At 45.6% G+C, this 14,067-nt stretch overlaps 1 protein-coding gene across 5 annotated transcripts in view; it reads left to right on the forward strand.

The window, feature by feature from the left end:
• Positions 1-14,067, forward strand: part of CC2D1B (coiled-coil and C2 domain containing 1B) — a 67,262-nt gene that overhangs the window by 36,852 nt on the left and 16,343 nt on the right. For 4 of the 5 annotated variants that reach the window (XM_054037122.1, XM_054037126.1, XM_054037123.1 and 1 more), the window contains exons 13-20: positions 1,207-1,328; positions 2,147-2,351; positions 4,985-5,157; positions 5,754-5,879; positions 10,309-10,367; positions 10,603-10,719; positions 11,304-11,377; positions 12,877-12,935. In XM_054037122.1, the coding sequence (XP_053893097.1) occupies positions 1,207-1,328; positions 2,147-2,351; positions 4,985-5,157; positions 5,754-5,879; positions 10,309-10,367; positions 10,603-10,719; positions 11,304-11,377; positions 12,877-12,935 (935 nt within the window). The remainder of the gene's footprint in view (positions 1-1,206; positions 1,329-2,146; positions 2,352-4,984; positions 5,158-5,753; positions 5,880-10,308; positions 10,368-10,602; positions 10,720-11,303; positions 11,378-12,876; positions 12,936-14,067) is intronic. The other variant, XM_054037125.1, reaches the window with a different exon arrangement.

The raw sequence follows: 14,067 nt of genomic DNA on the forward strand, positions 1-14,067 counted from the left end.
TGAAACCAGCTATGTTGTGTTAGGTGTGGAGGATATTTGTGTGCATTTCACTGCATCTGAACTTTGAAAGGTGCCAGACATGACCGCTTTAGAGACAGAAATCCTCTGTTTAGTCATGGATCAGGTGCTGCACAGACTGCTCTGCAATATACCTCAAACCTGCCCTCTCCCCTGGAGTAACCGTCTCTGCGGTGAGAGAGCGGTTTGGTCTCAGCCAGTCCTTGGCCTGGTTGCTGAGACTACTAACAAGAATGATTTTAGCAATGTGAATGCCATCCAATAGCTATCTTATAGTGGTAACTCTGGTCACTGCTGACCCAGGCTGGATTTGAACTGGTGACTTAGGGTATGTCTACACAGCTGACGTTAAAGTGCTGCCGTGTAGTCGCAGCTTCAGCGTTGGGAGAGAGCTCCCCCAGCACTGTAATAAAACCACCTTCACGAGAGAAATAGCTACCAGCGCTATCTACACTGCTGCTTTACAGCGCTGAAACTTCATCGCTTGGGGGCGGGAGGGCGTTACACCCATGAGTGAAGAAAGTTTCAGCGCTGTAAGTGGCAATGTAGTCAAGGCCTTAGAAATTAAAGACTGTCTCCCATTATCAAAGCCGTTCACTCCCCTTCAAAAGGACAGAAAATGGTCAAAAGAATTACAATGGGTTTAACGTTTCTTTACTACTGTGGTGCTGCTCTTGCTGAAACTGCTGAGCTGCAGTAGGATGTAGCATTGCTCTGATGTTCCAGTAGAGCACACACAGTAATAGTTATCGGGGAAACAAGGCGTAACAGGGGTTGAAGATTACACAGATCAGGATTGGTTACTCAGGCCTAATCCTGTGTCAAAAAAGCAGCTAGACTGAGAAATCAGTGCATGTCTAACAGTCCAATAATAGTGAAATATCATTGTTAGGAATGTGTAATACCACTGGGAAAGCGAGAATATCAGTTTTCGAATAGTGCATAGCGTTTTTCTCTGCCTTTTGTGATTCATGAGGCATTGACTTCTAAAATTATGTGAGAGAGACTTTCCGAGGGGTTGCTGTTGGATGATGATAAATACTTTCAGAACCATGGCGCTTTTCCAAGCACTGATCCTGAAGGGATGATGACCGAGAGAAAGACTTACATCCCTGGAAAGGGCAAAAGGTACAGAATTCAAGGTTTGTTTTATTTGGTTGTTTTGAACCATATCTCCTTCCGTCTCAGGATTCCCCCCCATTCCTGGTGTGACACCCACAGATGGCGACAGTACAATAGCTGCCGTGCTGGAAAGCGCCAGCCACCTGGCTAACATGGAGGAGAAAGAAGATGAAGATGAAGAGGTGGAGGTTTGAATTACTTACCAATATGTATAATTTAAAAAAAAAAAAAACGTATCTTCTTGTGGGTGGAGAAGAAGCTATTGGATTTCCAGCTGGGTGAGGTATTGCAATAAAGTACCTTTCTTCTGGAAGCCAGAAGAGTACAGCATTCCTGTCTCTCGGGGAGACGGTAAGAATCAGCTGGGAGTGTAAAGGAGGGGTTATCTTTTGATGAGGTGAGAATTGCAAAGAGTTCATCCTGCATGAAAGACCTTGAATTGTTTTAAAGGGATTTATAGGGCCAAATTTGGCTTGCCTTTTTTTCTTTGTATCTGTTTCCCTGTATCCATTTATATGTGGGTTTTGTCTTCAAAACAACTGCCTGTGTGGTGGCTATTCCACCTGTACAGCCCTTTGGCACTCAAAAGTTGCCTCCTGGTGGATCAGAATTTTATATGGGGTTTACATGCTGTCTAGCAATCTACACCGACCATAAGATTTTGGGTTGTTTCTTTCCACTCAGATTGTTACTGACCGATGTTTCATATTTTCAAGTGGAGTGTAATTTTAAATGGTGAAAAATATCTTGACAGTTTTCTGTTCTTGCCTTTCTTTGCCTCTCTTCTGAATAAGCACCATGTTTAATCTGTTTCTTGTCCAAGCAAGCAGCCAAACCTGGCATGACATCACTTTTAGACTGAGTTAGTGTCTGTCTGGGGTCTTTTGCTACTCTCAGTGTAACAGCAGAAGTCTGATATAGTGGACTGTGCCATTAATGTTTTGAGTTGCCTGAGCCTTGTATTAGTTTTTATGAATTTAACATTTAGTTCCTTTTGCCATGCTAGAGCGAACCTCCCACACAGGCCCCAGTTGCCAAGAGGCCTGCTCAGCTGCCTAAGAAGCCAACACAAGTTGTTAAGCCAATTATGGTGCCATCTGCTGTAGCCCAGGAAGAGCACTCTTCTGAGAGTGTGAAAAAAGTTACATCACCATCCACTCCTGTAACAGCACCAGACAAAGCTGTATCGAACGACCATCTCCCTTTAGCCGGTAAGGATGAAGAGATGATCACTCCCAGCAATCCACATGCCGGTCCATTTGGACCAAACATTCTTAATGTTTTCTTAAAGTTTTGGGAAAAAATACTGCCTGTAGACATGAATGTGTGGCTCTGGTTCACTTCAGGAGGAGCACCACTCCATTTTGGGGGAGCAGATCCTAATCAGTTATGCAGTTTTGTTTCCAGGAGGCAAAGTGGGTGACTAGAAAGATGATGAGTTCATTAATTCTGATGCAATAAACTTATTGATTCATAATGCTTAACTGAGGCATCTCTGCTGGCTACGGAACTCAAAATGAATTCACACAAGTTTGTTGAGCTTGCTAGTCCAGACAGCTGGCTGATTGAGTGCAGTATCGTGTGTCTCACAGTGGCTAATGCATAGTATTTCTCTTTCTTTCCATCTGAGGATCTCAAACTGGCTCACAAATGGTAATGAATTAATCCTTATTACCTTCCTGTCAGGTCAGTAAATGCCTGCCTGTACAATATTCATTTTACTGCTGTGAAAACAGAGGCAAAGTGAGTAAGTTTGACATGCCGAAAGCTGCACAGTAAGCTTGTGGTTTACTGGGAATGGGATCCAGGCTTCTTGATTGCCAATGCTGAGCCTTAACCATACGCCTAGTCTTCTTTTCTCATTCTACATTTGGAAAATTCTTCAAAGCAAAGTACACCTTTCACAGAGCCCCACTGGCCATTTGTGTAATGGAGAGCTTCTTGGGAGTGAGGATGTGTTCCTGAATGCTATAGCAACCAGCTCACACCATCCTCTCTTCTGAGTGAAATTCTGTGGTGTGTGTTATGCAGGAGGTCAGGCTAGATTATCCGTGTGTATGGTCTCTCAAGCCTTAAAATCTGTTAGTCTGCATTAGATTTGGCTTCCTCATTTTTGCTGCTATAGCTGCGATGTTAATGATCATTTCAGTGTATAAATGGAGTTCCTCAGATGTAATTAGTCAGTTATGGAATTGAGGCTTCTCTCCCTTTCATTAAAATATTAAGATAATACCTGCTCTCTGCAGCCCAGCTGATGGTTGTTACATAGCACTTACCCACAAGTCTCTCCTTAGTGCTTTAATTGTTCTACAGTAAAAAAGAGTACCAGGAGCCGGGACAGATCCACCCTGCAGGAGGTGCCAATATCTTGCTTTGGTAAAGCTAGATTAGGGTAACCAACATGTGCCCTGCACAAGCCAAGTGTGGCCCCCAGAGTCATACAGTGCCACCCTCAGCTGCCCATACTTCACATATGTCAGAGATGATGTGACACCATGCCATGCTCGTCTTGCTGTGTATATAAGCTGGCTTTAGGCTCCCATACCAAAGTTACCTTCAGTGGAGCAAAGCTGGAGCATCTCTGAGCTGGTATGTCTCTTCTCCTCTTGAAGGATGATGCATTTGGAAAAGGCAGCTTCATTTAAGGCCTGCAATGCAAAGGCACCCACTATGAAAGATGGGGGTGCAGAGGGATACCAAGGTTTTGCTTAGTCCACTCTCTGCAGAGCCTGCATGAAAATACCTTTTCCTTCTCTAAACCCCACTGAGCACACTGTATTCTGGCTGCTTTGGCTAAGTTAAAATCAGAGCAAGCAACATTGTCTGATTGGTTTGGATTTGGATGACTGGGCAAATTGCACACAACAGTGATGCTGCCAGCTCCACTGTGAAGATGGGACTATATGTCAGTCAGTCTATTCTTTCTGGTATTAAGAGTGCTATCAGCCTGCTCTGTGTATTTGTATGGTGAGAAAACTACCTCCTGCAAGTGCATAGCTTGTGTAATTGCATTTGGATACTGCAATAGGTGGACACAATATAAGACTCTAGGGAAACAGAGGTAGTCGACCCACTACACTACACCCTCTATGCCAAGAAAAGTGTGGAGAAAGTAGGATATGGTGCACGGATGATGTAAATTAATCCTTCCTGAGTCTTAAAACTGTACCAGCTGTTCAGGGATGGTGGTGACCCAAGAAGTAGTAACAGTGGGATATAAAAAGGCAGGAAGAGGGATGAGCTATGATGGTTGTGGTCTCAATGTGCCTTCCAATGAAGTAATTGCTCTTTTGTCATTGAGGTCAATGTGTTTGCTTTCTCTGGTAAGTTGAGAGAGAAGAAAAGTATGTGTATAAAGAAAGTATACAATATATTGCGTGCACATATACAGATAACGCATCATTCAATTATGAGGTGTTTTTAGAAGATAGAACATGGAACTGGGAAGTCAGCTCAAGTTTTAAATCCAGATCTGCAGCTGACTTTCACAGCTCTTCAGTAGCCTTGCACGAGTCATTTAACCTCTGTTTTCCCCTTCTGTAAAATGGGGACAATAATTTGTACCTACCTCACAGGTTTATTGTAGTGCTTTAAATAAAAGTTTGTTGGTTTGTAAATTGCTTTAGGATTCCTTGATGGAAGAAATGGAAATTAGTATTATTTTTGTACTAGTATACAAGTGGAACTAACCATGGTGTGACTATTGCATATCAAACACACAGGCAAGTGTTTTCAGCTGGTACCTGGGCTTTGACTCTTTCCACAGTATAAATCAAACAGAATGAACGTGGTGCATTGACATGGTTATGTCAGATAAGTGTTTTATATAGCTGTTCCTTTTCAGCAAGTGAACAGCTAGAATTTCTGGAGAACAGGAAGAAGCAATACTTGAAGGCTGCGATCAAAGCAAAGCAGCAGAATGACCTTGAACAAGCCAAGCTGTATCTCAGGACAGCAAAGAACTTAGACCCAAAGATTGAGCTGGCAAAAAGTGGCAAATCTGTTGATATTTCCAAGGTTAGTAGAGACTATAAAGAAAATGTTCTGCTTTGCTCCTTGGGCATCTCAAATCTCCTGTTGCTTGCATAAATCTAAGAATGCTTTAAAACTTAATGTTTCTCATGTGAATTCAGTGCTGGTGAAAGGTGCCAGATTGACAGCTCTAGAAACGGATGTTTTTCACATAGCTACAGAACAGGCAATGGCAGTGCAAGCTCCAGTCATAGTGCTGTTCTTCCTCCTCCTCCCCTATAGCCCAAAAGTGCCCGATCCTGACCTGAAGGAACCACCTCTGGGAGGGAGTGGGGAGTTTAGGCTTCATGACCCATTTGCTCCCTGGCCTCAAAGATGCTACTTTGAGACAAATAACTGTAATCTTAATAGCTGAGCTGAGACCACCAGCTCGTATTGCATGGGCAGTCATCACTTGGTGGCAACTAACAGATGGATTGGAACCAGTGACCTAGAGTGAGAGATGCCATATCCCTTTGCCACTGTCCGCACCCACCTTCCCTGATCTCCTCACACTTTTCCCATCCCCTCTTGCTGCTTTTGTTCTGCTTCCGTGTTCCTGCAAGGAGCTCTGATGTGCCATGTTGTGTGGTATTGTGCAGCTACCAACACCCCCTACAGATGATGAGAGTGACTTTATCTTCATACACCATGAGGAGGTCAAACTCTCTCAGAAGGCAGAAGAGGTGTACACTCAGCTCATAAAACTGCTAAAGGACCAGCATGAGGTAACTACCTTTTCCTTTCAGTGCATCATTATTTAAGAATCCAGCGATGGAAGAAATGCTTTGTATGATTTATAGTGTTTCTTTGGCTTTTGCTGCTGCTGTGATCATGATCCCATCATTGTTTAGGTAGGATTTTCAGCTCCTATTTAAAGATGTTGATTTTATATAAGCCCTTTGACCAGCATTTTCAAATATGGTGTTTATAGTTAGGCACCTAAATCAATGGCCTGGTTTTCAGAGGTCCTTCCATTTGAAGTCAGTGGGAGCCCTTGTGCTCTGCACTGCTGCAAATCAGGCCATTGGTTTAGGTGTCTAATTTTGGACACCCAAGTTTGAAAACATTAGCCTTAATTCTTAGGGCACAGCTAATCCTGGGGTGAATGCCATGTCTAAAACTATTAGAGGAAAAAGTGACAGAAGGCAGAGGAAACTAAGCTAACACTGTATTTGGTTTTGTTTGTTTGTTTTAAATGGCGGGGAGGGGAGATGGAGTCACCTGTAGAGATTTGGACAAACTGGGAGTCGTTCTTTGAGTGATGTCCCTATGGGTGCTCCACTTGTAAGTGCGGCAGCACCCCCTGTGGCTGGGATCAGAGAGATTCATCAGCAGTGCCCATCGGATTACACATATACAAACCTCCCCCCATTGCGCTGTGCATGGGAATTTATATATAGCACTGTGCAATCCGACCGCCCCCAGTTCCCTCTCTACTGCTTCTGGTCTGAGACGGAATTCGCAGCAGTGTAGTATTTTCTTCTTCTTCTCCTTTCCTCTTCTATCCAAAAAAAATGTTTTGTTTTTTTTATTTTGAACCTTTACAGTTCTTTAATAGTTTGAGTTTCTGTTTTTCCCTGCTTCCCACCCTTCCCGACTGGGAAGCCTTTCCCTCCACCCTTATGCCCAGATCCTCTGGGTTTAAGAGGTGCATGTCTTGAGGTGCCACCTTCCCCGCCACGGATGGCCACACTCAGTGTATCCGCTGTCTGGGAGAGGGACACTGTGATGGATTGAACCTCCCGTCCGGCGTGCCACCTGATGTGTTGGGGTCCCACTGGTTCCACCAGCCTGGGTTTCCTCACCCTGTCTGAGCTGTGCCAGGCCCTCAAGCCTTCTCTAGCGCGCACACACAGGTAAGGCCACTCCCAGCTGCAGACACAGACTGAAATCAGCTCTATGTGCGAAGACTCAGCTTGGGGATTTACTCAGTACTCGTGCACACCTCCTTTGGAGTGTAAACACAAAATAATATTGTCTTGCGCTGTATGGAGAGATCTGCACAGTGCAAACTCATAAAAATTGCCCCCTCCCTCAACGTGGAGAGAGATATGCATAGCTTTTTGCTCCCCCAGATATGAATTGTACAAACATAAATAAGCTTATTAGCTACAAAAGGTAAATTTTAAGTGATAAAAGGGATAGCAAATAGCAGAACAAAGCAGATTACCGAGCAAATAAAACAAAATACACAAATTAAGCTTAATACACTCAAGAAACAGGTTACAAAATGTAATTTCTCACCCTAAATATTGTTTTAGGCAGGTTGCAGAGTTTCTCTAGCTTAGAGTTCCAGTTATTTCTCTCGGCAGACTCAGCCTCTGCCTTTCCCTTCAGGTGTTTTTAGCAATCTTCCTTCTTGTATGGGGAGGCAATGGAGAAGAGTCCTGAATGCCTTACTCCCCAGCCTTAAATAGAATTTACGTAAGGCAGGAACCCTTTGTTTCCAGTGGAAAAATACCAGCAGTGTCCAAGGTGGTATTCTGTACCAGGTGATATCCTCAGATGACCCTGCAGTGTCAAAACAACATCCCAGGAAGCTCCTTAGGAAGGTGGGAGATTAGTATCTTCAAAGTTCTATTGTCCATCTTAAATGGCTCATTCAGGCTGATTGCCTACTGTCTGGTGGGCGTTCCCCCAAGTACACACACAATTGTAATTGTTGCATAGTCAATATTTCTAACGTCAGATACAGAAATGATACATGCATACAAATTGGATAAACACGTTTTGTAGATCATAATCTTTTCAATGATACTTCACATGACCCATCTTGCATAAAACATATTTTAGTTATGCGATATTCATATTATAACAAGATTTCTATGAAGAATGTGGGGTGTAACGTCACAGACATGTCCTGCAAAAGTGTTCCCGCTGCCTTGGCCTGACACCCAGGACCAGAAGGGACCAAGACATTAGATTGAAACTCCTCCTTATGTAGAATTTGCTTTGGCTGGCATTGAGCCCAGGCCCAGACTCTTCCCCAGAGAGGCCCTCATGCTCTGCCAGGTCATCTGCTGATCCTCACTTTCCCCGTCCCCTGAAGAGAATGTCATCCCTTGCTCATTTGGATGTCAATAAACGGATTTTCTCCTTACAGTCTGAGGCACAGCCCACCAGAACGCTGTCCCTGGCGAGGTCTGTTACCTCAGCCTCATCTGACGGGGGACATAGCTCCAGTGCTCGTCTGAGTACCTCCGGTACCGGCTCAAAGAAATGGTCTAAACGGTCTTAACCGAGCAGATCTACGGCCCTTGGCAGTATTTCCCAGCTCTAGGGAGACCAAGCCAAGCTGCCCTCAGGAGCTCCTGCACCAATGCCGTTTCTGGTACCAAGTAAGACCTTGGCACTAGCGAAATCGTTGGCACCGACCTAGTCAGCAGCACCGAGCAAACCAGTGGAACCGGTCTAGCCTCCAGCGCCATCTACCGATGTCTCAGGGACATACATCTTCCTTCGGTGTTGTGTCTTCCATCAGCACCGATGATGCTTCTTCCCCACCCCCACCCCCACCCCTCAAGACTTCAGATACCCAACGGACCTGTTGGTCTCTGACACTCTTGAGTCTCCTCTTCTGCAGTGTGACCTCCCCCACTTCCACCTTCCTCTCCAGACTCACGCCACTCCTCCCTCTCTCCACCAAGAATGGCACCTCCCTTCCCTAGTGATGAGGAAGAGGCGAGGGCTCTATTGTTCCCTCGACTACACGGCAACTCGTAACTGCCTATCCTCACTATACACAATCTCCCGCTGGTCCTCAAGCCTGGCAGTGGCCACCATGGATGCAACCATGGGGGGAGGGATAGCTCAGTGGTTTGAGCATTGGCCTGCTAAACCCAGGGTTGTGAGCTCAATCCTTGAGGGGGCCACTTAGGGATCTGGGGCAAAATCAGTACTTGGTCCTGCTAGTGAAAGCAGGGGGCTGCACTTGATGACCTTTCAGGGTCCCTTCCAGCTCTATGAGATAGGTATATCTCCATATATTATTATCAACCACATGTGACACTCCCACCAAACTGGCCATATTATGACCGTTGGGCTGTGTACAGGGCACAGTTGGTGAACCCTTCCAGGGAGTCTGAACGGAGACCTACACCTCTCCCTTCTCCATCGGTCTTTCACCCTTAAGAGGTTGAACTACCGCTGGCACCAAATGAACAGGAAGAACATGAGGAGGAGGAAGTTCCACCAATCTTACGTTTTTCATTCTCACCTGATGAGGCTATCATGCCCCCACCACCCACATCTGCCGACGACTTCAGACACTTTCAGAAGTTATTCCGCAGGGTTGCAGAATCTTTACAGATCCTATTGGAGGAAATTAAAGACCAGCAGCATAAACTGTTGGATATACTTCATACATTCTCTTCTCCCAAGATCGCACTGTGATCAGTGAGGCTCTTCTGGACCCCCACGAAGGTTTTGTGGCAGACCCCAGCATCTATTCCACCAACCTACAAATGCACCATCAGGAAATATTATGTTCCAGGGAAGGATTTGAAATTCTTATTTTTGCACCCCATCCCAAATTCTCTGGTGGTCAGTGTGGTGCAAGAGAGAGTTCCAATCCCATTCTAATAATCCAGATAGAGAGAGGAAACCTCAAGATCTCTTTGGATGCAAGGCCTATTCATCAGCCACACTCCAATTAGGGGCACTGCTTTCTAGTTATGTGCAAGTGGAGCACCCATAGGCACATCACTTGAAGAAGAAGAAGAGAAGGTTACTCACTCTGTGCAATAACTGAGGTTCTTTGAGATGTGTGTCCCTATGGGAGTTCCATTACCCACCCTCCTGCCCTCTGTTTCGGAGCCGAAAACATAAGCTCTGTGGCAGAGAAGGAACTGGGGGCGATCAGACCGCACAGAGCTATATATACGTCCTGCGCACGGTGCGAGAAGGGGAGGTGCGCATGTACGGTCCGATAGGCACTACTGAGGAAGATCTCCGATCCCGGGCGCAGGGGGCACTGCTGCATCTACAAGTGGAGTACCCATAGGGGGACACATCTCGAAGAACCTCAGTTACTGCACAGCGTGAGTAACCTTTGCTTCTCTTCTTCTGTGTAACATGCAGGTCCTCAATCTGAAATCTTTCTTCAGAGATGTGTAGCATGGGATAATCATTTTTACTTATTTTTTCTGTTAATAGAAATGTTTGCAGTATTCCAGGCAGTTCATGCATCTGGGAAACATAACTGAAACAGCCCGGTAAGTCTGCTGCTACCATCTGTATTTATCACATCATGTGGTCACTTCTTCCCTGGGTCTACGCAGAGCAGGGGCTGCCATGCTTTCCAGTACAAAAGGAGATTGGTGTTTGTGGGCTGTTGGTCACTGATTTACTTGTGGTGTGAGGTGGTGAAGCTGAGTGAATCAGTCTGTGTCTTGTACCCAGTGAAATACTGTGTGCTGTCCTTGGGTGGTCTCCACCACTGCTTTACAGGTTTGAAAAACTGGCACAAGGATGTAAAAAGGACCTGGAGATTCTGCAACTTGCACAGGCCCAGGGGATGGATCCCCCCAGCCATCACTTTGAGGAGAGAACCTTTAAAATAATAAGGTATGAAAAGTCAAAGCGTGTCCTTGTCAGTCTGGGATGGAATACTAATTTCTAATCCACGTACAGGGGATAGAGGGTTTTAACTCCCATCAGAGCAAACAAGAGGTAGGCACTCAGAACTGCTCCACATTCCTAAGAAAAGACTTCTAAAAATTTAAGGATTCTTCGGATTTATTAAGTAGCTGTTTCACAACTTCCATTTTAGGTCTCTTTATTGCAAAGACAAATCCAGCTGCATCTTCCCCCAACTCTCCCTGCTTTAACCATGTTTTTTCCCCCAGAACTGATGTCTTTGAGGATCCTGTCTTTGGCATCCTTCACAATGCTATCTGTAACCCAGATCCAACACAGAACCAAAAAACTGATGCCTTTGCCTGTTTCCACTTTGCCTTCCCTCTCCTCTCCAATTCTTGAGTTGAGTTTTATGTAGAAATAGGCTTTTCTCCAGGACTCTCATTCCCTTTCATGTTTGCCAAGTGTCATGTCTCTGAACTACAGCAGTGGAATCCTGGCCTTTCAGTGGGTTGAGAAATGCCAGGCTACTAGACTGAACCTGTATTTTGTATCTCTTCTTCCCTCTCCAGGATATTTTCTGAACTCAACAGTACGGAAATGCATCTTATCATTGTCAGGGGAATAAACCTGCCAGCTCCCCCAGGTAATGAACAGGAAACATATCCTGATCTCTAGCCTTTCTCTCAGACCATAGGGAGGTTAGTGGTGGGGAATGAAATTTCTTTGCCCTAGGGATAATACGGTGACTTTAGGGTGACCAGGTGTCTGATTTTCGACTGGAACACCCAGTTGAAAAGGGATCCTGGTGGCTCCGGTCAGCACCGCCAAGCGGGTTGTTAAAAGTCCAGTCGGCGGTGCTGCGGAACTAAGGCAGGTTAGTCCCTACCTTCCCTTGCTCTGAGCTGCACCCTGGAAGCGGCCAGCAGGTCCAGCTCCTAGGCAGGGGGGCAATGGGGCTCCGTGTGCTGCCCCTGCCCCGAGCACCAGCTCTGCACGCCCATTGGTCGGAAACCATTGGACAATGGGAGCTGCAGGGCAGTGCCTGTGGGTGAGAGCAGTGCACAGATTCGCCTGCAAACCTCCACCTAGGAGCCGGACCTGTTGGCCGCTTCTGGGGTGCAGCGAGGAGTAAGGATAGGCAGGAAGCCTGCCTTAACCCGCCCTGCTGTGCCGCTGATGGGGAGCCACCCGAGATAAGCCTGTGCCCCAACCCCAAGACCCAACACCTGCCCTAGCCCTGAGTCCCCCAACCCAAACCCAGAACCCCTTCCTGCACCCCAAGCCCCTCATCCCCGACCCCACCCCAGAGCCCGCACCCACAGATGGAGCCCTCACCCCACCCCTGCACTCCAACTCCCTGCCCCAACCCGCAGCCCACTCCCGTACCCATAGCCCCTCATTTCTGACCCCACCCTGGAGCCCGCACCCCCAGTTAGAGCCCTCACCACCTTCCGCACCCCAACCTCCTGCCCCAGCCCAGTGAAAGTGAGTGAGGGTGGGGGAGAGCGAGCCACCGAGGGAGGGGGAATGTAGTGAGTGGGGGATGGAGCCTCAGGGAAAGGGTGGGGCTAGGGTGTTCGGTTTTGTGCGATTAGAAAGTTGGCAACCCTAGCTGATTTAGAGCTTTTGAAAGCTTTTTAATTTCAGTCCATGTTAGCTCAGGCCCCCAAGTTTCAGTTCAGTTCCAAAAAACTGAAACAAAACTCAATTTAAACTGCGGCGTTTCATCTGCTTTGAAGGCAGAACCCTAAAATTGTCCCAGCTTTGCTCGAAACTGGGCCCAGGTTCAAATTTCATGAGACTTCAGTTTTTGTTGTAAAAATTTTGCAAAGCTCTGAGATGGCTTGACTGCTTTGACTCTCTCGTCAGCCAACCAGCAGGAGATGTTCAAGAGCATCCCAGCCTCATAGCAATACAAATTATTCTTAGGTCCCTTAACAATTAAAACCCTATAATAAATGTTTATGTATGCGCTCAGAACCAACTAGAGCATTAGCAGAATGTTTGCCTTTGATTGCCAGTGTTCCAGTGGATGGGGTTTTTAAAAGCATCTAAGTGATTTAGGTCCATAAGTCCTATTAAAAGTCAATTGGGTGCTTTTGAAAATCCCTGGCTTGACTGTTTGACTGTTGTCTTGCACAGGTGTGACGCCAAATGATTTGGATGCGTTTGTGAAATTTGAATTTCAGTACCCTAATACGGTGAGTGTGTGTTCAGGCCTTTGCTGTTCCTCAATCCAAAACCCTGCATTACTTAGCAATGTTATCTTAATAGCTTATAGAGCCACATTTAACTTAGAGGTGGTGTGGGCCTATTACTTTCAGGAGTTGACAAGTTGTAAATGCTTGCTATGAATTATAACTGAGTTGCAAACCTGTTTTTGGTTTTTTTAGTTAAAAATAAATAGTTCAAGCCATTTTAGATGCTTGTTTAGAAATGGACAAAAAACTCTACCCTCATATAAATGCATGTGACTCCCACTGTGGTCAGTGGGAGATGCTCGGATCTCTGAGGACAGGATCTGGCCCATATAAGTAACCTTTTCTCAGATGATTTGTCTGTGTTTATATAATTGCTAGTAAAATTCAGGGTATTTTTGTCATTACATTGACTGGGGCCTTCTGAGACAGCTTTTCAGGTTCTCCCTCTCCCTAAAGATGTAAATGTTATTGGACCTTGAAAGTCCGCCCCACACACATACCTTTGAATACTACCGCCAAAATGATTTCAGATTTATTTTTTCCACTTTCTTTGGAAAACCATGAGTTCCAGCCCCTACTTTCCAACTATCTTGATGAGAATCCCTGAGAATAGAATCATAGAAATGCAGAGCTGAAAGGGCTCACGAGATCTCTAGTCCATTCCCTACGCTGAGGCAGAATGAAATATACCTAGACCATCCTTGACTGATGTTTGTCTAACCTGTTTTAAAATACCGTTACTGTTAAAATACTGTTACTTGGCACACAGACTACACCTTGCATTCAGGATTGATTTTTTTCCAACTTGTGTGTGTGTGTGTGTGTGTGTTTAATGTTGACATTTTGTGGATTGATATGGTATTACACAGTTTACCCTGTGAGGTGGGATGGCCCCAAAGAAGCTGACACAGGTGGGGAGTCAGTTATCTGTCTTAACAAAAATGTGAGGCAAACCAGGAAATGAAAAGAAGTCTGCCACTCGAACCTCAGTGCATGGTGCTATACCTCTTCCCCAGTTTCTGAGTGCAGCAGTCTGTGCTAAGGGGGAACTCTACATGTATACTTCTGGTACCAGAAGATGTACCAGGGCTTCTGTCACTGACTCCCCGGTGCAATATATCTATAACAGTGT

The sequence above is a fragment of the Malaclemys terrapin genome, chromosome 8 (assembly GCF_027887155.1).
Source record: "Malaclemys terrapin pileata isolate rMalTer1 chromosome 8, rMalTer1.hap1, whole genome shotgun sequence".
NCBI classification, from domain to species: domain Eukaryota; kingdom Metazoa; phylum Chordata; order Testudines; family Emydidae; genus Malaclemys; species Malaclemys terrapin.